Below are 23,622 nucleotides of genomic sequence, written 5' to 3' on the forward strand. Positions count from 1 at the left end.
AGTGTATCAACTATGCATCTGAACTTGTAAGCCTGAGCTGCTGAGCCATCCATTTGCTAGTTGTACTTTGACAATAGACCCACCCAGACTTGCCTGCTTCCTGAAGACAAGATCGTATTTTCAACGCTTTATAGCAGGCAACCTTTGTACTCCAGCTGGGGTGCCAAGGCTGCCTACCCCTGCTCTAGAGCAGGGATTCTCAACATTGGGTCCTCAGATGGAATTGGACTTCAACTCCCATAATCCCCAACCAAAGGTCACTGGGGCTGGTGACTATGGGAGCTGAAGTCCAATAATATCTGGGGACCCAACATTGAGAATCCCTGCTCTAGGGCATGTTCTGGGGTTCTAAGAAAGACCGGACTTTCTTCATATTAAATAAACACCACTTTCCCCATATTAATGGGACACTGTTGGCAATCAAGAATTTAGACAGTAAATAAGGCCAGATTTTATTTTATATATATCTGTATCTATATATATTGTGTGTGTGCGCGCGCACACACACACACACGTATTAAGCTTTGATTAAAGCTGGAATAGGCCACAGGGATGGTCATAGTGAATGGCCAGAAATGAGCAGAGCAGTCAGAGAGAGGTCAATGTAAAGTACTGAGTGAGTCAATCATGAAGAGAGCCAGAGGCAAAAGTTGCTTGCAGGGCCAGGCTGCAGTTGACTACTAAGGGAGGGAGGTGAGATGAGACAAGGAAAATGGAATCTTTGTTGCCACTCCAACATGCAACTCAGCCTGCTGGGCCGGCTTGGGTTTTATAGCGCCTAGGGCAGGGGTGTATCTAGGACAGGGCAAGCAGGGCACATGCCCCAGGCACCACTTGAAGGGGGCACCATTTTTTAAAAATTTCTAATTTTAAAAAATGGCTGCTGAAAACAAAATGGCCACCGCACATGCTCAAATGGCCTCTGTGAGGCCCTAGGCCATGCCAGGCCTCGCAGAGGCCATTTGAGCATGCACAGCAGCCATTTTGTCTTCAGCGGCCTTTAAAAAAATTTTTTTTTAAATTGCCACCGCACATGCTTGCCCTGTCCTAGATACAAGTACGCAGCTTGGGGGTACTACTGGACCCGGCTCTGCTCTTGGAAGCTCAGGTGGAGGCAGTGGCCAGGGGTGCCTTTGCACGGCTTCGGCTGGTGCGCCAGCTGCGTCCCTTTCTCGAGAAGGCAGATCTGGTCACAGTTACCCACGCCTTAGTCACGTCGCGACTGGATTACTGTAACGCGCTCTACGTGGGGCTGCCCTTGAAGAATATCCGGAAACTGCAGCTAGTGCAAAACGCGGCAGCGAGGGTGTTATCCAGAGCTGCCCGTTGGGAACATATCACCCCCATTTTGAAAGAGCTGCACTGGCTACCGGTTCGTTTCCGGGTCCAATTCAAGGTGCTGGTTTTGACCTTTAAAGCCCTAAACGGTTTGGGCCCAGGGTATTTGAGGGACCGCCTGCTCCCAAGGGTTGTTGCCCGCTTGACGAGGACATCTGAGGGGGCCCTGCTCCGGGTGCCGACAATGAGAGAGGCCCGGCTGTCGTGCACTCGGGACAGGGCCTTCTCTGTTGCTGCCCCCAAACTCTGGAATGCTCTCCCAGTGGTCATTCGCTCCTCGGACTCCATCATGGCTTTTAGAAAGCTTGTAAAGACTTGGCTTTTTACCCAGGCTTTTACATAATCGTTTTTACTGCTGCTTCTGGGTGTTTTTATTTCTTGTATTGTTTTATGCCTGTTTTTATATGTTTTTATACTCTTAGCATGTTGTTTTTATTGTGTTTTTATTGTATGTTTTTAACTTTTGTAAACCGTCTTGGGGCTATATTTTAACGAAAGGCGGTATAAAAATGCAAAAATAAATATAAATAAATAAAACATGCTCAAATGGTCCCTGTGAGGCTCTAGAGGACAGTGGGGGGAGGGGAAACCTTTGCATATCCCCCACGGCCTTTAGGAAGCCCCCCCAAAGGTGCTACAGGTAAATAATTTTTTTAAAAAAATTCATATAATATAAGACACTGTACACATATTCAGTTTGGCACTATGTAGAGAATAAGGGCTTGTGAATACTGAACTGAAGCTTATGAGCTAGGATTGTATTCATTTGCTCTTACTTTGCTTCTTGTGATAAGTGAGTTAAATGTGATGTCTTAATAATATGACTATTAATGGTGAGTTTGTCTTTGAATCAGTGTGAAATCCTTAGTATTAAGGCCCACTGGGAGTTTCTTGCTCTCTTTCTCTCATTTTAACTGTCTTTCTGAAAGACTAGAATATAGTCCAAGCAGTGACACAGTTTACTCTGCATATCCTTTAATTATTTTCAGAGTATCTGGCAAAAGTCAAATTCTCCATTTATTTCTAAAACTTATGTAATAGTGATGCTACAATGCATAGTAGAGAATTAGACAGGCACTTCTGTTTAGTTTTCCAAGTACACCTCCATATATTATTTGGGTATTTCATGAGCCAGCATGCTGAAATTCGTAGTTTTCCAGCACTTTTTGGTCTGGCTACGTTCATGCTAAATAGTTATTGAAATATTAATTAATGAGCTTGACTTGTATTTTTGAGCTGATATTATGGTAAAGTTATCTGAAAGATGGGTGTCAGATGTTTGGACAGGGGGCACAATTTCAAGGCTTGCCCTAGTCGCTATTTACCCTAGATACACCTCTGGCCTAGGGGTCAGATGAACACATACAATCCAGCATTACAACGTAGAAGGCTCCCTTACACCATAATGCTTACTTGGCCTGGCTTGCTGATAGGCCAGAGCACGAATGGTGCTGGATATAAACTCCCAGAGAATGGCCACTGGGAGCCTCAGTTTGAAATGGACATACACTGTGCACCTTATCTGAGAAGCTATCCAAAATACTGATTCTAAGAAGGGCAGGACCACTGGTGCAAGCTTGTTTTGTCTGTCAGAGCTCATTTTCAGGACATTCTGTAGAACCACCAGAAAGATGCCCAGCTAGACAATGAAGTATAAATGAAGGTCACTTGACTCATATTTTTCAGCAGAACACACTATCAAACAGAGGAAATATCCCCCTCGGTTGACTTTTCCTTGGTGACGGTTGATCTGGGATTTGGCCATCCTTGCACCTGAAACTTCACCTTCTGAGGCAGTGAGGTGTTTCAGGTTTGTTGGCCAAGCTATACACTTAGTTAACTAAGGCAAGTTCTAGTTAGAATAGCAGATTTGGGTTAAATAAGGTTTGAATAGCAGTGAACCATGATTAAATAACTTTGTTCTTGCTTCTTGCAACGTGGTTGTAAAATGCTGCTATAAAATAAAATTCCACTGTGCAATAAGTCCACTCGTTGCTTACACAGACCTCAGTGGCTACGTAACATGCGAAGAAGTCGCAAACGGGTGCCTCTTTGTGGATGGATATGTTTTGTGAATATGGGTGCTGAGAGAAAGAGATACTATGAAAAAACTAGTTATTTGTATTGCTGGAAGTTTGCTTATGGAGTTTCAGTTAAGAAATGTATAACTGGTGGTAAAACAATGTGAGAGCAGTTTTTCTAATGGCTGGCATTCTGAATTTTAGTTCCAGCTACTCTCAAACAAGCAGTGTGACACTTAGCAAATTAAGTCCATTCACACACCTGCCAAACACATTGGCATTTGTCTCTAAAGATATGTGGCAATAATGAGCTAAAAATAACTCCACAAACCTCCACCCTGTTCATGTATTACAAGTTATCCATGAGTCTAGATGCTGAAGAAATAATTGTATACATAGGGACAGTACGTCAAGTGAAATCATCAGTCCTTTGAACACAATGGTAGCTCTGTTGCACCTGCATTGTCAGTGAGGAGCAGGCTGGGAGTGGGAGGAAGGAATCAACCAGGTACATTTTAGTTAGGTTGGATATCAAGAGGCAAAGTTAATAGCACATATTTCTGGACACAGAAAACAACTCTATCAATAGCTGCTGTTGTGAAATCTACTTTAGACATCACATGCTTGTGTTTCTAATTCCATATCACATGAGCCCAACTGATGTAATCTCAGACCTTGTCTATAGGAAGAACATTTGCTAATACAGTGTTATCAGTGAGACTGTGGCTGCTTTTCTGAGGCAGCACAGTCTTGTCAGTGCGAGATACTTTCTTGTGCGTCAAGTTCCAAAATTATGTAGGCCTCCATACATGGGGGCTAAAAGACAGAGCTTTGTTAACTTGTACACATTTCAGGTCAGTATCCTTCTGATAATTGTAACTAACATTTCCTTTCCTGTCTTACTATAAATTGTGAATATTTGAGAATTATGGACACAGAATAAATAGCAGACTCATATTCAAGACTCACATATCTGAATAGCTCCACTAACTGTTTATTGTCTAATGGCTGACATTCTGACCTATAAAGCACTGTCTGCAGAAGAATCAGTGTGTTTAGATGCAGTGTTTCATATTCCAGAGTGTGCTCCTGAATTAGCGAAAGGTGGTAAAAACCATTAAATCAGAGTTACATATGCTGTGTGAACCGTAACTTTGTAATGTTGGTGAGGAAATGCTGTGAAATTATGATTCAACAGCTGAATCATAGTAGCAAACTGACAGGCTTCTTATTGACTGCCCTTCACAAACCTTGATAAAATAGATGTTGGGGTAGGGGGCAGAATCACAGCTGATTTTGCCAGCCTTTGTAAAAGCGTCACCAAAAACTACTGAAGAGGGTTTTGTCGTCGTTTTTTTGGTAATAATTTTTCCAAGTTTGGTTAAAACAGCTAAACTGTAACCTTTAAATTGAAACTACAAAGTTTTATATTGAACTACCTAAATCACTTCTTTGCTTTCAGAACTGCCCCTATAAACCTGACTTATGTTCCAAGTTCAGGCAACAGTTTCTTCTACTGTCATTATTATCTGAATGCATTTTTTCCATGAAAATAGAATGTCAATCTCTGTGTTACTTCCTTGTAATAATCACCAAATACACATTCTCTTCTTCCTCCCCACTCCCACAAGTTCTTTCACTTTGAATGCTCCTCTAAGCTAGAGTACTTCCTGTCTCTGGGTCCATTTCCTAAGTGATATCCCTCCTGGCTGTTTTTATGGATTCTGTCATGATCCTTTTGCTCAGCTGTTTTAGTTTGCTCACCAGAACAATCAGGCCTGTAATTGGAACATGGCAATTAAAAAGCACGCCTGTTTAGCTTGTTACCCAGTTGTACTGAAAGAAAATATGATTATTTTGCTTCTTGGTCTCTCATAAAATGTTTGAAGTAATATTTACAGCCATTAAAACTAGGGACTTGATATTTGTAAAAATCAAACATCTTTTACCTAAAATTCAGCTTCCGAGAAAACAAGGCCATCAAGTCAATGTTGTTTAAAATTCAGTTTATCTATTGTATTAAGTATTTCATTCATTTTTGGTGTTCAGAATGTTTAATCTGTACAAGTAATTTTTAGTATTCAGAATATTTACTCTGTACAACTCAGCAATGATGTGTACAGTGCTACTCTTTTAAATGAGAACAGGAAACGGTAATATTAGAGCATGGGTTTTAAAACACAACATATCATGTGCAAAAAATAGGAGTTTGGAGCATTTTCCATTAGAGGGAGCTGCAAATTCATTTATTTCTCTTTTATAATTATTCATCAGTCTTCACTTTCATTTTCAGATTAAAAGCTATGCTGCTTAAGGACTCGCATCAATTTTGGTGTGATTTTGAAGACACTGTTTAGTGCATTTAGTAGAACAGTATTCAGCATGCTAATAAATATGACTATATTGGATAAATGCATTTTGGAATTGATACATAAACAGTTAGATAAACTTGTGGATTTATACAATATAGTCGTGTCCAGTGCTTGGTTATGCATAGTTACCTCAGGAACAAAGGATGCTTCCTGTGTCCAGAAAAAAATCAAGCATCTTTCAGAGGTATCTGTGAAGAATATATCATGTTTTAAGCACAAGTCCTTCTATTTTTGCCCCTTCTTAGCGTCCATATTGTGTACAATTCACCAACAGCTGCTTAGTGTGATTATGTAGGAGCGATGCTTTGAACTTCAAACTGATGATGATGATCGTGTAGCACAAGCTCTGTGCATGGTGCTTTTAAAAAGTACAAGAGGACATGTCCCTGCCCCTAGCAGTGCTTCAATATATAATTTTACACACTGAAACAACAGAGAAAGGGGAAGGAAATGGAGACAGGGGTAAGCAGGTTCCTAATTACAGTAGGATATGGGATCTCTTGCCAACGGCTTCACACACAAACACACAATCAAGATGATTGTTTTGTTTTATGTTAAACACAACCCAGGAGCCGCCTTTGCTCTGGGTTCCTATAGTTCTCTGCAGCAGCAGATCAATTACCTGTGCTGTCCTGTCACTTCCTTCTTAGAGGGATCACTTTTGTAATGGCTTGCAATAAATTTTCATGTTTTATTGTATACTGCCCCAAGCAGCAGTATGCTGGAGGGGTGAGAGAGAAATATATTAAATAAATGTCTAATGCTGGGAAGGTTTGTCTTTCAGTTTTTATAGTAAATCAGATGGTACTTTTATGCCATTGATATCAGAATAGCAAATGTCATTTAAGTAGTATCTATTATCAGATTATTTAATATCTAAAAACTTTGGTTTAAGATAGAGTTAAGGTGTTTTACATTTTTACATGTAGTCTAAAAAGTATGGAAATCTAAAGTTATTCCAGTGAATTTTGGTGCCGCCCCATATATTTAGTACACACTGTATATACTCATTGCTTTAAACATTAATGTCCATATATTCAGAGTTTTCCTTTGTCTTTCACCTCCACATTCTGTTCAGCAGTTATGAGTCTACCAAAACATGCAGCATGTGCACCTTCCAAAATCATTGTGTAAATTTGATGGTGATTTGTGACGTGTATGTATTCAATGTTTTGGTAAACACCTTGTTGAGTGGAATGTGAAGGTGAAAGATGAAGAGAAAGTGTGGCTACGTGAAGGCTAAGTTTTAAAGTGAAGTGAATGTAGGAGACTAAATAAAATGTGTACTGGTTATAAGGAGTGGCACTGAGAGTTACCAGATTAACTGTTAATTCCATACTTACATTTCTGTGTGTTTGGAGACGGTATTAGGCATGAATGTAGATATTGTAAACAGTGGCACACCTAGGTAAAACTGGCACCCGAACCCACCCCCCTGCTGTGAGGCCCCCCTGCAATTTTTGCTGCTGGTTGTCCTCTTTCCTTCAACTTTTCCCAGCATTATGGACTTCTCAAGGGAGCTGGATCTCAGCACCAAAATTCAAAAGCATCAATGCTTTTTTCTTGCTTCTTCAAAGTCCAGCTTTCGCATCCATAGAGTGTCATGGGAAAAACCATTGTCCGAACGATTCTAATCTTCATAGGTATAGACATGTCACGGCATCTAAATATCCTTTCCAAGGCCTTCATTGCTACTGTACCAAGCTTGCAGATCATCCGCATTCTCAGCTATCAGAGTGGTGTCATCAGTTTAGCACAGGTTATTGATGTTTCTTCTTCCAGCTTTAAAACCATGCTCATCTTCTTCCAATCCAGCTTCCCTGTGTATATGTTCAGCATATAAATTGAATAAAGAAAGAGAAAGTATACAGCCTTGTCTTACTCCTTTGCTGATTTGGAACCAGTCTGTTTCACCATGTTCCATCTGGACTGTGGCTTCCTGTCCTGTGTATAGGTGAGATGTTCTGGGATGCCCATTTTCCTAAGGATATTCCACAACTTGATAGGGTCAAAGCAATCGAAGGCTTTTCTGTAGTCAATAAAGCACATATCGACTTCTTTCTGGTATTCTCTGACTTTCTCAGTTATCAAGCATGCATCAGCAATTATGTCTCTTGTTCTTCCGCCTTTTCTGAAACGAGATTGAACATCCAGCATTAGTCATGTGCACGGACCGGTTCGGAGGCCATTCTAAAGGCCTCCAGACCGGTCCGGACACGGGGTTGTTTTGGTTCGGGTGGGGGGTTCCAAAAAGAATAGGGGGGGCTTTACTCACCCCCTCAAGAATTCTGACGTATTTATTCAAGTAAGCGGGCGGCATACCTGCCCGCCGCCCGCTTCATTCCCCCTCCTCCGGCGGCGCGCAGCTCAGCTTCCTCCTCCTGTTTCAAATCGGGCGGCAGGGTAGCTCCCAGTCCCTGCCGCCTGGCTCTTCAATCCCCCTGTCTTGGCTGGCGGCCGCCCCCTGAGGAGACCCAAGACCCCTGCCGCCCCTTCCCTTCCCATCCCATCCCATCCCATCCACAGGCGGTCGGCAGGAGAGCTCTCCTGCTGACCCCAACCCCTTCCCCGGCTCGGCTGCAAATGGCTTCTAGGAAGCCTTTTGCGCGCCTGTGCAAAAGGCTTCCTAGAAGCCATTTGCAGCCGAGCTGGGGAAGAGAGTGGACGGCAGGGAGTTCTCCCGCCGCCCGCTCGCTGAAGTTAACGTTAACTTCAGCGAGCGGGCGGTGGGAGAACTCCCTGCCGTCCGCTCTCTTCCCCGGCTCGGCTGCAAATGGCTTCTAGGAAGCCTTTTGCGCGGCTGCACAAAAGGCTTCCTAGAAGCCATTTGCAGCTGAGCCGGGGAAGGGGTTGGGGTCGGCAGGAGAGCTCTCCTGCCGACCGCCTGTGGATGGGATGGGATGGGATGGGATGGGAAGGGAAGGGGCGGCAGGGGTCTTGGGTCTCCTCAGGGGGCGGCCGCCAGCCAAGACAGGGGGATTGAAGAGCCAGGCGGCAGGGAATGGGAGCTACCCTGCCGCCTGATTTGAAACAGGAGGAGGAAGCTGAGCCGCGCGCTGCTGGAGGAGGGGGAATGAAGCGGGCGGCGGGCAGGTATGCCGCCTGCTTACTTGAATAAATACGTCAGCATTCTTGAGGGGGTGAGTAAAGCCCCCCCCCATTCTTTTTTGAACCCCCCACCCAGTGCCGGACCGCAGCTCCGTGGTTCCGTGCACACCCCTATCCAGCGTTTCCCTTTCCATGTAGGGCTCTAATCTGCATTGGATGATCCTGAGCATTATTTTGCTGGCATGTGAAATTAAGGATATTGTGCGATGGTTTGCTGAATCTGTTAAGTCTCCTTTCTTTGAAAGTCTCGGCTTATGTACATGGTATGTCTACTGAATCACTCATGTCTGTCTGGGAACCCTTTATAAATTATAATATCTGTTATGGTCAAACTTTGTTCTTATTTTCTGGATTCGACTTATAGTGTTCTCGATATGTAAGTTACAAGAAGCTGATCAGATTAGATTTTACAATTTTAAGAGTCTGAATTTGTTTTGCTTTTTCTTGTTAGGAACATAGGAAACTGCCATATACTGAGTCAGACCATTGGTCTATCTAGCTCAGTATTGTCTTCACAGCCTGGCAGCGGCTTCTCCAAGGTTGCAGGCAGGAATCTCTCTCAGCCCTATCTTGGAGAAGCCAGGGAGGGAACTTGAAACCTTCTGCTCTTCCCAGAGCGGCTTCATCCCCTGAGGGGAATATCTTGCAGTGCTCACACATCGTCTCCCATTCATATGCAACCAGGGCAGACCCTGCTTAGCTATGGGGACAAGTCATGCTTGCTACCACAAGACCAGCTCTCCTTGATGTAATTAATTAGAAAAATCAGGGTTTTCATTATGAAAAATGATTGGTTTATATATTGTCTTTATGATGATTTGTCTTTGTCTTTTTTGGTCTATTTCTTAATAAAAATTATTATTTTTAAAAAATTCTCCTTTCTTTGGTATGAGTATGTAGACTGACCTCTTCCAATCTGTTGGCCACTGTGTTCTCCAAATTTGCTGGCATAGTTTGGTTAGAGCATTGATTGATTCTTCTTCTGTTGCCTGCCATATTCCTGTAGCTATTCCATCAATTCCTGTAGTCTTCCAATTTGGTAATGACTGGAGTGTAGGGATGTGCACAGAACCAAACCAGTTTGGTCCGGCACCCCCTCGAACCCACCCCGGGGTTTGGTTTGGTCTGGGGGGGGGTTCATGAGCTTTAAATTCTTTTTTAAAAAATATTTATTTATTTATTTATTTATTTATTACCTTTTATTCCCCTCGAGGGAGTTCCTGGAGACGGTGGGGGTGAGGGGTCCGCAGAGGTTCCCACTCCCCCTGCCAGCTTTCAAAATGACCCCCTTGCCTGGTTCGGGCGCTCTTCGGCCAGTTTTTGGCCTTCACCTGGCGGCCCGGTGGCCATTATGCAGGCCATGTGCCTGCACACAAGGCCACGCAGAGGCCATGTGCGCAGGTGCGTGGCCTGCATAATGGTCGTCGGGTGAAGCCCGAAAACTGGCCATAGAGCACCCGAACTGGGTGAAGGGGTCATTTCGAAGGCCGGCGGGGGGAGCAGGAACCTCTGTGTACGCCCCCCGCCACGCCCAGGAACTCCCCCAAGGGGTGTAAAAGGTATATATAAAAGAAAAGTTCACAAACACCCTGAACTTCAGGGGTGTTTGGTACGGTGTCGGGCCGAACGGGGGTGAGGGTTGGTTCAAACCCAAACGGTCAAACCAAACCGGTTCAACCTCGAACAGTTTCGGGGTCGAACCTGTTTGCACATCCCTACCGGAGTGCTGATCTAACTTCATCTTCCTGTACTAGAGGTTCTTGCAAGTAGGGAATATCTTCTAGAGTATCTTGGATGTTGACATCCCTGCTATACAGATTTTCAGTATATTCCTTCCATCTCTGTTTGATCTTCTCTGAATCAGTTACTACCTGTCCTTTGGCATCCCTTAACATACCAATTTGAGGTCGGAACCTCCTTCTGAGTTCAGAGTTCTTTTGGAAATCTTGCCTTTTTCCCCTGTGTTTATTTCCATCCTCAGGTTCTTTACAGATGTCATTGTAGTACTGCTCCTTGTCTCTTCTAACAACTTTCTGAAATTCCCTATTAAGTTTCTTCCTGAGGTCTTTATTTTTCTTGACTTTGGCTTCTCTCCTCTTCTTGGCAATTTCCACCATCTGTTCTGACACCCATTTTGCTTTCTTCTGTCTCTTGGTCTTTGGCAGTCTTTTTTCACATTCGTCCTTAACAACTTCTTTGATTTCATTCCACAGTTCGTGTGGTTCCCTATCAATGAGGTTCACAACTTCAAAGCGGTTCCTGATGTTCGCCTTGAGAATGGTGGGTACATCCTGAAGGTCATATCATGGAAGTTGGATAGCTTTGTTTTTCCACTTTAGCTTGACTTGGAACTTGCACATGAGCAATTAGTGATCTGTTCCACAATCGGCCCCCAGCCATGTCTTTGCTGTTATAACTGAGCTCTTCCACCTCCTTGCACCAATAATGTAATCTATTTGATTTCTACATACTCCATCTGGTGATGTCCATGTGTATAGGCACTGCTTTGGTTGTTTGAAGAATGTGTTAGCAATGAAGAGATCACTGGATTGGCAGAAACTAATAAGTCGTTCTCCTGCATCGTTTCTGTTTCCTAGGCCATATAGGCCGACTTTGTTTTCCTCCTTACCTTTTCCTTTCCTTATGAGGCTTACCATAGTTGTACTAGTATGTTTTTCACCTTTTCTTTCTAAAACTGGTTGCCATGGCTCTTTGGGCAAGAGAGTAGGATGAGTTCGGATAGGTGTGCAGGAGGGTTGGGGAGCAAACAATAGGTACATAGGTTGTAGAATGTGAGAAAGGGTGAGGCAAGTGGGAAGCGCAAGTGAGGCATGCACAGGGTTGGAGAAGGTACATGGAGGGTGGTGGGAAAGCAAACAGGGGGTGGAGTTAGTTGAAGGAAGTGGATGAGGAATACAAGTGGGAAATGCATGGGGTTTGGGAACCAGCAGGCGGATGGGAAAGACAGTAGAAATAAATTGGGTGGGTTTCTGTTCTGTAGTATGGGAAAGGCAAACAGGAGTTACATGAAGGGATGGGGAAGGTTGGGGAGGATGAGGAAGGTGAGTGGGACTATGTGGAGAATGGGGAATGTGTGTGAGGAGTTGGGGAAGGTGAGTGGGGTGCATAGGGTTTGGGAAGATAGGAGGTGGGGAACAAGAGCCCATAGTCTACATTGTTTGGAGAAAGTGCATGGGGGGGAAGGCAACCATAAGGCTAGAAGGACAAATGGGGAGGTTCACAGGATTTAGGAACTGGCAAATGGAGGTTTCAGGGATTTGCCAAGGGGCTTGGAGAAAGCGAGCTGAAGGTGTGCAGGTGGTTTAAAAAGATCTGCTCAAAAGTAACAGAAGGTATGCTGGGGGGTGTCACAATCTAGGATCTAGCATTTGCAGAATCAGGCCTCGTTTGCAACAGAAGTCCAAGCAGGATCATAACCTAAATGTGAAACCAGAGGACAAGCAAGAGCAGAACTCCGAAACCAGATAAAATTCAAGCTATTCACTGAAAAGCAAATAATTGCCAAATCAACATTTTTTGCATGCTCAGAAAGACAATCCAAGGGCAAGAAGATTAGTGCAGGTGGGCAGGAACAAAAGCAGACCTAGACAGGGAAGTAGGCAGACAGAACAAGGCCAAGGCGTAATCACAGAGCAAATATTACATCAGAGAATGACAGACAAGAATGCAGAGAGAACAATATATAGGAAGCTGGGATAAAGGTCATCCATTAGGTGCTCAGAGGTGGTGTCAGGAAGATGAGAGAGGTCCAATAATTCATTTTTATTACAATATTTGAATGGTCAAAGTAAGAGAAGCATTGGCCTCAGACTTGGGGGACCCGGATGCGAGCCCAGACATTCAGTGGGACTGACAGTAATACTCATACCAAAGAATGACATGGACAGCTAGTGGCTATGCTGTATTGGTTCTGATCTTCTGTCAATTTCCTTATGCAGTATACACCTACCATTGATTTAAGTCCTGAGTGCAATACAAGGAAAGTATCCATCCTGCAACTATTGCTATTGCAAAGTTATCAAATTAATGTCAAGTTAGCATTCATATGGTGCATTCTGAGTGTTAAAAGTGCTTCATAAAAATTATCCGAGACATCCTATACAACAGCCTTATAAGGTAAATATGCTCATATTGCAAATGGGTGTGTGCGTGTGTGTGTTTGTGTGAAGCAATAATAGCTTGTATAAATACTAAGCAGCATCTAGACTACATTATTCCTGAGTAGTCCTATTGAAACTAAGTAGCTCTGTACAGTCACTCTTGAGTAGTACTATGGAGTAACTTAGTTGGATGCTGCTCAGTGAGTTTATGTCTGAGTTGCAATTTGAACTAGTGATAACTTAGCTCATTTCTTTACCCATTATTCTACTCAAATCCAATAATTTTACCCACTATCTACAATGTTTTCCATAGTCTGTTAACCTGAATAGGCTGAAACTTGCTCTAAAAGATCACAATAAAGGGTGCAGTGCAGAAGTACCTTCTACTACAAATACTTTATGATACATTTGTGTTAGAATTGTAGATATTATAGGTGTGCGAGGAGTTACCAGGGGGTGGTGCCACAGAAAACTAGGAAACTCCACGCCCAGCACAATAGCATGAGGCTGTTGGGCTCTGAAACCAGATGAGTAATTTCCTGTTCACCTATTACTTAACCTGAGTGGTGCAGTGCAAAGTGGAGTATATTTACCTCTCCTTTTCCACAGTGAATGGGGGTGTTTGTGGGAAGATAGAGAAGGGGATTTGCAACTTATGGTGTGCATTTCCAGATCCTAATTTCACCTTTCCTTCTTCATCCCCTTCACATCTTAAAGAGTCTTTGGACAGGTGGTTCATTAAGACTGGAGCAATCTTCCCTCCAATCCTAATTAATACTTTCTCCTCAGATTCTTGTAGCTTCAAAGCTATAATGAACCTTAAAAGCTTATCATATCTGGTAGGGATGGCAAAATGTGGGTGGTTAATGCTGTCCATTCCTAGACTCTAATTTCAACTTTTATTCCAGGATAGTATAAATTGTTCAGGGCTTGATCAGATCAATTCTCCGCCTCACACATACACATCATGTTTTGCTAGACACTCTCAGCATTCCATTGGTGACATACTAACATCATGTCTGTATAAGAAGGCTTTGGTGTTCAAGGGGGAGAGGGGTGAATTTTTTTTTTACTATCCCCTCCTTCCCTCTCATGTTCCAATGTCCCACCAAATGTCCCCAAAGGTCCTCCAACCCTCAGGGGAATATTTGGAGGGATCAACAGGGACAGCCAGAGGGAGGGAGGATCGGCAAAAAGCACCCCTCCCCTGTTGCAGGTGCAAAATGTTCTTCCATGTGCACAGTGTAAGTCAGTATGTCACCCCAGGTCTCCTGCTCAATCTTCACAGAGCCATTATATATATATAAATATATATGGGGGGGGGAGGGAGGAACTCTTGCCTTGTTGGTGGGTGGCCCCATTTGCTCTCCTGCAGATAAGCGAAGGATCACACTACTAAAGTCTTGAGATGTTACTGGGCAGGACATAACATTGCTATCTGGCTCCAACTTTTTAAAAAAAATAATTTTGTTTTTGTACAGATGACCATCATGTCTTACTTAAAGGATCTCAAAGATGACTTCCATAGTGACACTGTCCTCTCCATCTTAAATGAACAGCGCAACCGGGGTGTTTTATGTGATGTCACTATAATTGTGGAAGACACCAAGTTTAAAGCCCATAGCAATGTCCTGGCTGCTTCAAGCCTTTATTTCAAAAATATATTTTGGAGTCGTACTGTTTGTATTTCTGGGCATGTACTGGAACTAGATGACCTCAAGGCTGAAGTGTTCACAGAAATACTTAATTACATCTACAGTTCCACAGTAGTCGTTAAAAGACAGGAGACTGTTTCAGACCTTGCTGCTGCAGGGAAAAAACTGGGAATATCATTTCTAGAAGATCTTACAGAAAAGAACCTTCCAAATTCTCCTTGTCCATACTCCTTTTGTAATACCGAAAAGGGTGAAGTGAAAGAAGAAAAACGACAAGAAGACTCCGCCATCACAAATGGACCAAGAATCACAAATGCATACTCAATTTTTGAAACTGAAAATAGTAATAATTTGTTTTCTCCTCTTGACCTTAGAGCAAGTTTCAAAAAGATACCTGAAACAACTAAAGCAGCTAATGTTGGCCAGGATAGGAATGGTGCTTGCAAAGACATTGAGTCAGCCAGTACATTAGCTGAACATTCCTATGCTGTTTCTACAGGTTGCGATGCCTTTCAGCGAAACTCCTTTCACCACCATGACAGTAATCCCTTTTGCAAAATGGGTGAGGATGGTTCCGATGCTGTCCACTCAATGCCTCTAGTCGAATCAGTAACACAAGTGTATAGTACACCAAAGACTGGTTTCAGCTCCCAGATCACTGATATACCTGCAGCAAAGGTATCAACTCACAAGGAAGCAAGTGTGGAGAGCCACCATAAAACACTAAATGATCATACAATTTCTTTTAAAAAACCTCGTGCAAATACTGGCGATTTTCTCCCTTCTAAGGAAGATGAAAATAAATCTGATCACAGTTCTGGATCCATTGTCACAGTCATTCCACGTGTTTATAACTGTAACTGTTGTACTGAATCATTTAATGATGGAGCCCAATTCAGCACTCACCTTCAGCTTCACTCACAGCCCCAAGAACCGTTAGTATGCAAATATTGTAGCAAACAGTTTGATAGTGCTGCTGAATCAGAGACACATGAACAAGTATGTAGGGGACCCACCAATTTGTGTGTTCAAAGTGAAAATGAGCAGAGTTTTTTAGACGATCTTTCAATTTCTAACAGAAAGACTGGCACCTCATATATAAACCCTGAGCCTGCAATGACTGAAAATAATCTTACTGATTATCCTGTCACAAACTGCACAGAAACAGACCACTTCGTTAAAGTTGTTGATGGACAGATACTTTATACGTGCAATGTTTGCAAACGTTCCTATGTTACCTTGTCTAGCCTTCGAAGACATTCAAACGTTCATTCATGGAGAAGAACCTACCCTTGCCATTATTGCAATAAAGTGTTTGCATTAGCAGAATATCGTACCAGACATGAAATCTGGCACACAGGAGAAAGGCGGTACCAGTGCATCTTCTGCCTTGAAACCTTCATGACATATTACATACTCAAAAACCATCAGAAATCCTTCCATGGAATTGACCACCGTCTTGGAGTAAATAAGAAAACTGCTAATGGAGGCTTGAAACCAAGTGTGTATCCTTATAAACTGTATAGACTTTTGCCTATGAAATGCAGAAGGCCACCATATAAAAGCTATGGAAATTCATCATATGAAAGCATACAAACAAGCCTCCAAGTTAATGAAGGCCCTCCTAGTACCTGCATTATTCAGAATACTGTTACTTCTGAACTACCATCACTGAATTTTCCAAACAATATGCTGTCAGACACAACTATTTCTTTGGATAGATCTTCATGTAATGATGGAACAGCAGAAGTAGCAGCAGCAGCTGTGAATCCTCCACTAACTTCTTCCTGGGAAGTTGGTGCCTCAGAATCAGGCCTTAAAAACACAATTGAACCACCATTGTCCTCCACTGAACTTAGTTCTCTTCCTCAGGAATATGATTCCTCTGTTCTAACACTGAGTAGTAATAATGCCACTGAAAATGCAACCTCTGTTATTAACTATAATAATCCAACATCCTCTGTGATAATGCATAGTGGCAGAGTTTCTTCTGTAATAATGCACAGCAATGCTGCCAATGCAATAGGAAGCAGTAATATAGGAACCTCAGATGTTACAACCAGCCAGTTAACAAGTGACAACCACATACATGGATCAGCTGACAGCAAAAACAGTGCTAGAACAAGAAGTAATAAGGAAAAGAAGAAAGTACCACACTATGACAGAGAAGAGACATCAGAGGAAATAAAATATATGGCAAGTTCAGGAACGTCTTCTGATGCACCTACTGATATTTTTGAACCTTCAGGTAAGACCGAAACTTACATTGCAAAACCTGCATTACCAGGAACATCTACTGATAGCAACGTTGCCCCTCTTTGTCAAATAACAGTAAAAATTGGGAATGAAGCCATTGTGAAAAGACATATTTTGGGATCCAAACTGTTTTACAAAAAAGGCAGAAGATCTAAACATGAATCCAAAGAAGACCATACAGTACAGGTTGCAGAACGAGAAAAGAGAGAGAGAAACATGTCGCGAGTTTGTAGATCAGACTATATTGAGCTCAATGAAATGTGTGATGATGTGAGTGACCATGACGCCAATGATAAACCATGGCGACCATATTACAATTACAAGCCAAAAAAGAAATCTAAACAACTAAGAAAAATGAGAAAGGCAAAATGGAGAGAGAAGTACAGGAGCAAAAATTCCAGCAAAGAAAGTGGAAAGATGCATGTCACAAATTATGCACTTAGGAACATTCCCGAGGAGAAGGTCCTTGATCAAGAAGATGATGGGGAAATGCCAAATCTTCATTGTGAGCTCTGTGACAGACAGAACTCTTCTACTGAAGAAGCTCAGGAGCATATACACTGGGACAGAACTATGTCTGAGTCTTATATTTGTGAGTTGTGTCAAAAGCAGTTCCAGAGCCCATCTACTCTAAGGATGCATATGAGATGTCATACAGGGGGTAAGCCCAACCCTTGCAAAACCTGCGGGAAGAACTTTTCACTATTGGGAAATCTACAGAAACATGAGTGCACCCAACTGGATGTCAAGGATTTTGTCTGTCAGTATTGTAACAAGGCATTTACTCTAAACGAAACACTCAAAATACATGAGAGAATTCATACAGGAGAAAAGCGTTACCACTGTCAATTTTGCTTCCAGAGTTTCTTATATCTTTCTACCAAAAGGAATCATGAACAAAGACATAAACGTGAACAGAGTGGGAAAGGATATGCATGTGTCCAGTGCTCCAAAGTCTGCAAGACAGCAGCTGCTCTTGGAATGCATCAGAAGAAGCATTTATTCAAAACTCCCAAACAAGAAGATAGAAAAGATGATTTGTTTAATGAAAGCACTAAGCCTTTCGTAAGTCAGCATTTCATTGAGTCAGATGGACAGGAAGCAACCAAACCTTTGTTAACTCGACATTTCATTGACACAGATGGTCATGAGGCAAGTCATATTCAGAATGCCACAGCACAGGATGGACTCTGAATAAGAAAAACACTCAAAAGAAAAAGAAAATTGCAGACTTATGAAAGTTTTAAAACTGGAGGTATTGTTTTTAACATATAAATATATTTCATATATTGTATGAAAAATGTGCCATTAAAAATGGGAATTGTAGAATTTCTCATATAGTACAAAGGCTTCATAGAAGTCCTACTAGACATTTAGGTCCCACAGAAGAGTCTATACTTAAACAGAGGCAAACAAGAATATGTCTGAGACCTTTTAATGGTAGATTATAAATAATTTTTGAACTGGATCATCGATTAGTATAATAAGAGTCTGAACCATTCTGGTCAAAATGAAAACATTGGTTCAAGGTATAAGAATATAATGATACTAAAGAAGTGATGTTAGAGATAAAAAAGACCACAGCCTGTGTTTCTAATCAGAATGTAATGTTAATTTGTTCAATATTCAGCACTGTAATTTGAACGTTTAATTTAGCAATAGTCTGGTATGTACAGCAACTGGTGAAGATTCTAAAATTTATTTGGGGGAGGGGGAATACATCCAGCTATTCTAAAGTCTGAACCCGCTGTTAGCAAAGAGTCTTGTGAAGACTGATGACTATAATAAATGTTCATGTTAAGAGTCTACTGTATTGTGTTAAAGGCTCATTATATGTTAGTGCTATCAGATGGGCAGCTTGATTAAAAACTGAGCTAAGGACAAATGATTAGGGCATGATCTATCCCATCATAGACACAGTTGCACACATAGGAGGGCTGAATTGAACCCTTTCCCCTCCCGCTCTTTGGGTACATGTGCCATCATAGCACACATGACTTTCCATTGAAAGCCCATGTATGTCTCCCATATAAGTATGGGAGAGTCCTCCCATGAGGCAAAAGTGCCGTGGACTATCATGGATAGTCCTTCCATGAGGCAAAATGCTGTGGCAGACTATTGGGATGTCAGCAGGACAGCAAGATGTCCCTCATCACCACTGCCATTGTAACATCTTTCTGACCCTTGCAATCTTTGAAAAGAGTGCCTCTCCTGTCTCCTCACACTCTTTGCAAGAAGCATGAGGGAGGGAAGAGGAGCTGCTGGCAACTTTCCCTCTTCCCCACCCCTGCACCATCTTCAAAGCTGCAAAGGTTAGTTTTGAGAGGGGGCTGGCCCCCACCAGGGCTGTGGGAAAAGGTAGCACTTGGCACCTCATCTCAGGGGCTGCAACATCTTAGGCCATCCCTGTATAAGTATACAGCCTTTTCTACATGGTCTTGGCTTGAAAACTACTTGTCCTCCAAGGAGTAAATCTACACAACAGGGACTGACAGAGGAAAGGGATGCAAAGATGAGAGAGATACACAGGCCTCTCATCACTGGATGCATAGATATATACAGATCTCCCACTGAAAGTCACAGCTGGTATACCACAGTGCATGGCTGAAGCTCAGACAAGAAAGAAAGATGGGACCTATAAATCCCCTTTTGGGTACACTGTGGCATCCACAGGAGCTAGATTGCGCCCTTAGATTTAAGCTTAGGCCAACGGATTTAAACAGAAATAGTTGACTAAATTATGGTTCAGGTTGTCTGTCACTGGGTTTTACATGCATATAGTTGCTAGTCTACTCCTGTGACATGATGCCTATATTGTAAAACGACTGTGGCATCCAAGATGTGTTCAGTTCATTGTCTACCCTTCACTCAGTTCATTGACTACAACCCCTAAAAGCCTCGGTGGTGTTCTGTGAGGCAGACTTAATTAATTTACAGAAGCTACCTGGAACACAGATCCCTTCTTCAAGATAAAGAATTGATGGAACTATCTAAGGAAAGATTTAATTCCTGAGTATTTAATGTTATTGTACTTTTTTTTGCATCTTCCTTCTCCTTTTATTTGGGATTTCATTCACCATTTTCAAGTTTGGTCTGTTGTCGAAATGTATCATTCTTCCAGGCTTAGCCCAAGGCTTCATATAATCTTTGATAAATTTGACCATTGTTGAACCCCGCTTTTCTGAGTTGAGAGCACCTCTGTAAGCGGTGCTTACAATTAAGAGTGTTTTGGAAGAGCACCTGCATGCTTGCATGCAGTAGGTTTGAAATTACCTCCCTGGTATCTCCAGATAGGGCTGAGGGAGACTCCTGCCTGCAACCTTGGAGAAGCTGTTGCCAGTTTTTGTAGACAATACTGAGCTATATGCAGCGACGGCTGGTGCGGGTGCTTTCGGGGTGGGGGGAGTGAGAGGCACCTTTAACTGTAAATTACTAGGTGCTTACCTCTCCTCCTGCTACACCTGAAAGCTGTTTTGAGCTGTGCCACGCCACCCAGCACCCACTGCGGCGGAGGATCAGCTCCACCCCTCAGCTGGTGGAGGCCATTTGCCTGGCCAGCAAATGGCCTCCATGCACGTGCAGAGGCCAGCTGAGTGGCAGAACCGATCCTCCGGCGCAGCGGGTGCTGGGTGGCGCACCACTGCTCAAAACAGCTTTCAGGTGCAGTGGGAGGAGAGGTGAGCACCTAGTGATTTGCAGTTAAAGGTACCTCCCACCAACCCCACCTACTGGCAATGCCCATACCAGCTGCCGCTGGCTAAATGGACCAATGGTCTGATTCTGTGTAAGGCAACTTCCTTTGTTCCTAAACTGTTTTCATTTTGCTGCATCTTCTCTAATAGACTTCTCTAGACAAATTCCTGCATTGCCTAGCTATGCCTAAGGAGGCTTTGGACTGCATTTCACACTGGCAAGGCATGGACTAGTCAGTCTCCTAGCTCTGATATTACATAACATCAAAAAAAAGTGGGTAGAAATCTTAATTGCTGGGCCCCTAAACATATTTGAGTACCTATGGAATTGAAGCTAGGGGCTGAAATCTCTCCTTGCCCCCATCAGCCTTTTATACTACAGTGATGACTCCATATACTGTCCCACTTCTGGGTTTGGACCATTGGGTTGTACACCTCCTTCATTCTCCAGCTGACAATTAACCAGAGAACTGATCATCTACATTAGAAAGCAATTGTTGGAAGAGTCTTCAGCAGACAATGAACATTCATCTAATGAAGAACATATCTGGATTTTTTAATTACTCTTTGTGTTGATCAAGCTTGAAGGATCTCATGTTCAATAATAAAAGAGGAGGGTCATCTGGCTATGCTATTACAAACACATTTTGTAAAGGTGTATTGTCTATGGCTGCATATACACTGAGCTATTGAGAGCTACAAATTAATATAGCATTGGTATGGAAATAAATTATCAAAAAACAGCCAAGGTATCAATAACGATATTCAGGAACACAAGAGTTTTATTATGTATATTTTGTTAGTCTGAGAAAAAACAGCACATCAAGATTATGAAAAGAAAAATAAATATATTTCAAAGACTCACATAGTAAAAACATGTAGTCTACTTGTTCACCATAGAAAAATATCCCTAATAATGTACTTGACACTGGCCATGTATTTTCATATTTATGCATTATTTGAAATAAGCATCCTTTGTTCTATTAACCATATATTGATCGTACACTTATCCTTAACTTATATGATTATCATTTTGCAAGGAAATACACACAGAAAGCAAATACACCATAACTGCTGTCAGTATTGGAATGTTAATTCTATCCTGAAAGCATTTTTGGTTTGTTGTACAGTTGCTTTAATTTGAGACCTTGCAATTAAAACATATAGTCTAATTGTAGCGAGAAATTTCAAGTAAAGTATGACATTTTCTAAAATATGTATGTTAATGATTCTAGACCAAAGCCAATAATGTGTAATATTTATACATAGCTATAATTTTACAAATATTTTCTATAATTGTATAATTCATATGGAAAATAATAGCTTCTGTTATGTCTGAGGACTTTGTATATTTTGATAAAATACAATAACTTTGTAAGTCTGTCTGTTCTCTACAATTTATAGAAGAGCATTTTAAGATGGCAGCAGTATCATGTTTATAGTTAATTATTTGCATTTTATTATCTCAGCGTACTGGTTAAAGTATTACTGACCAAATTAGAATTCAAACATGTCTAAATGATGTAACATATTGTTAAGGAAAGTGGTTTGCTACATAATGGCATCTGTATTTTTGTTTAAAAACTATTAAAATCTGGTGTTCAGAATTATGAAAAGGATCCAGTTTTTATTTTTGTGTGTGAGACAAATTATTATAACAACTGATTTATTTCATTAAAATAACCAATCTCTGTATCTGGAATTTTATTTTAATATATAATTATTTCAACAGTATTTGTATTCTTGACCAGCAGCCAATTGCTGCTCAAACTGCTCACCTTGAGAGGTTCTCTAGATGGTGATTTATCCCACATTGACTACATTTTCTTCCTGATCTTGGAAGGGTTCGATTTCAGCAATGGATTTATCTGGTTGTGGAGCCTTAACACAAAAATCACTGGGTTCCCTCTATTACCCAACATTCTCCACCTAGCTTCAAATGTTAGTTACAAATGTTAGACAAACAATGTGGTTGGTGGAAGGAACGCACCGAAGTATATATTAACTCTTACAAAGAGGGGCGTAACAAGGTTGGAGTGGGCCCAGAGACAAGATTTCAAAATTCCCCCCCCCCCGGTCACTGCCTTCTGCTTGCTTTTAAGACCTGCAAAACCACAAAGTGGGGAGAGATCAGTTGCAGTGCCGCAGTTCTTTTGTATCTTTCCCCAGGATTTCAAATGCACTGTGTAACAGTTGCTATCCTTATTTGATTTTAATTTTTTGTTGTTGTTACAAGATCTGTTTGGGCTGTAAAAAAAAGTGTGTGGGGGGAGGATGCATGCTTTTGGGGGGAGCGAGTGGCTGCCGGGGTTGGGGTTTGCAAGCCTAGCAGGGTACAACCTGCAAGCGTGCCAAGAGTTCTGCAGGGAGATTTAGGGTGGTGTGCGGTTCTTGGCCTTTCTCTTCCCCCCCCCCATCCTTGTTGCATAAGCTGTTTCCAGCGCCTTATTAGCATGCTGCCTTAGGTTTAAAAAACCTCATTATATGGTAAAGAATGGTTAAAAATAAATAAAGCGACCTGCGGCAGGCCATGCCCAGACATGCAGCATGGCGCAGAGGCCATGTGGGTGGTTGGGGGGGAAGCGGGCCATCAGGCTTCTGTTTTCCTAATGGGGGGAGGAAGGGGGAACATCGTGATTAAAAATAAATAAAGTGGGTGACCCAGGCCATGCCCAGACATGCAGTGTGGCAGCTGCGCGGGCGCGAAGGGGGGGGGGTGAAGCAGGCCATCACACCCACTGCCAGACATGCAGCCGGTGGGCAGGGATGGGGGGAAAGCGGGCCATCATGCCCCAATCAATGCCCAATGGGCAACAGCGAACACTCTCAAAGCTAACCTGAGGGCTCCTCCAAGTCCTGTGAATCCTGCCGTGGCTCCTCCATCTTCATGTCTTTTTAAGTGACTTAGAAGAACAGAATGGAATTTTTAAGAAGGTTCTTCTTCTAGGCTAGCTAGCCTGGTGGCTGCAGGCTACAATGAACTCCTCTTCCTTGCTCGGCGGCGGATGTTCCAGGCAGCAGCCGACCCGACCCACCCAGTCATGTGCCTTCCCTTTCTT

At 42.4% G+C, this 23,622-nt stretch overlaps 1 protein-coding gene across 7 annotated transcripts in view; it reads left to right on the forward strand.

Moving 5' to 3' along the window:
* Positions 1-18,677, forward strand: part of ZBTB38 (zinc finger and BTB domain containing 38) — a 70,063-nt gene extending 51,386 nt beyond the window's left edge. For 5 of the 7 annotated variants that reach the window (XM_053313173.1, XM_053313176.1, XM_053313171.1 and 2 more), the window contains exon 2: positions 14,442-18,677. In XM_053313173.1, coding sequence (XP_053169148.1) covers positions 14,442-18,065 — 3,624 coding nt within the window. In that variant the 3' untranslated portion in view covers positions 18,066-18,677. Of the gene's footprint in view, positions 1-3,126; positions 3,149-11,052; positions 11,120-14,441 lie in introns of those variants that run through there. The other 2 variants (XM_053313172.1, XM_053313178.1) reach the window with 2 other exon arrangements.
* The last annotated feature ends 4,945 nt before the right edge of the window (positions 18,678-23,622 follow it).

The sequence above is a fragment of the Hemicordylus capensis genome, chromosome 3 (genome assembly GCF_027244095.1).
Source record: "Hemicordylus capensis ecotype Gifberg chromosome 3, rHemCap1.1.pri, whole genome shotgun sequence".
NCBI lineage: Eukaryota > Metazoa > Chordata > Lepidosauria > Squamata > Cordylidae > Hemicordylus > Hemicordylus capensis.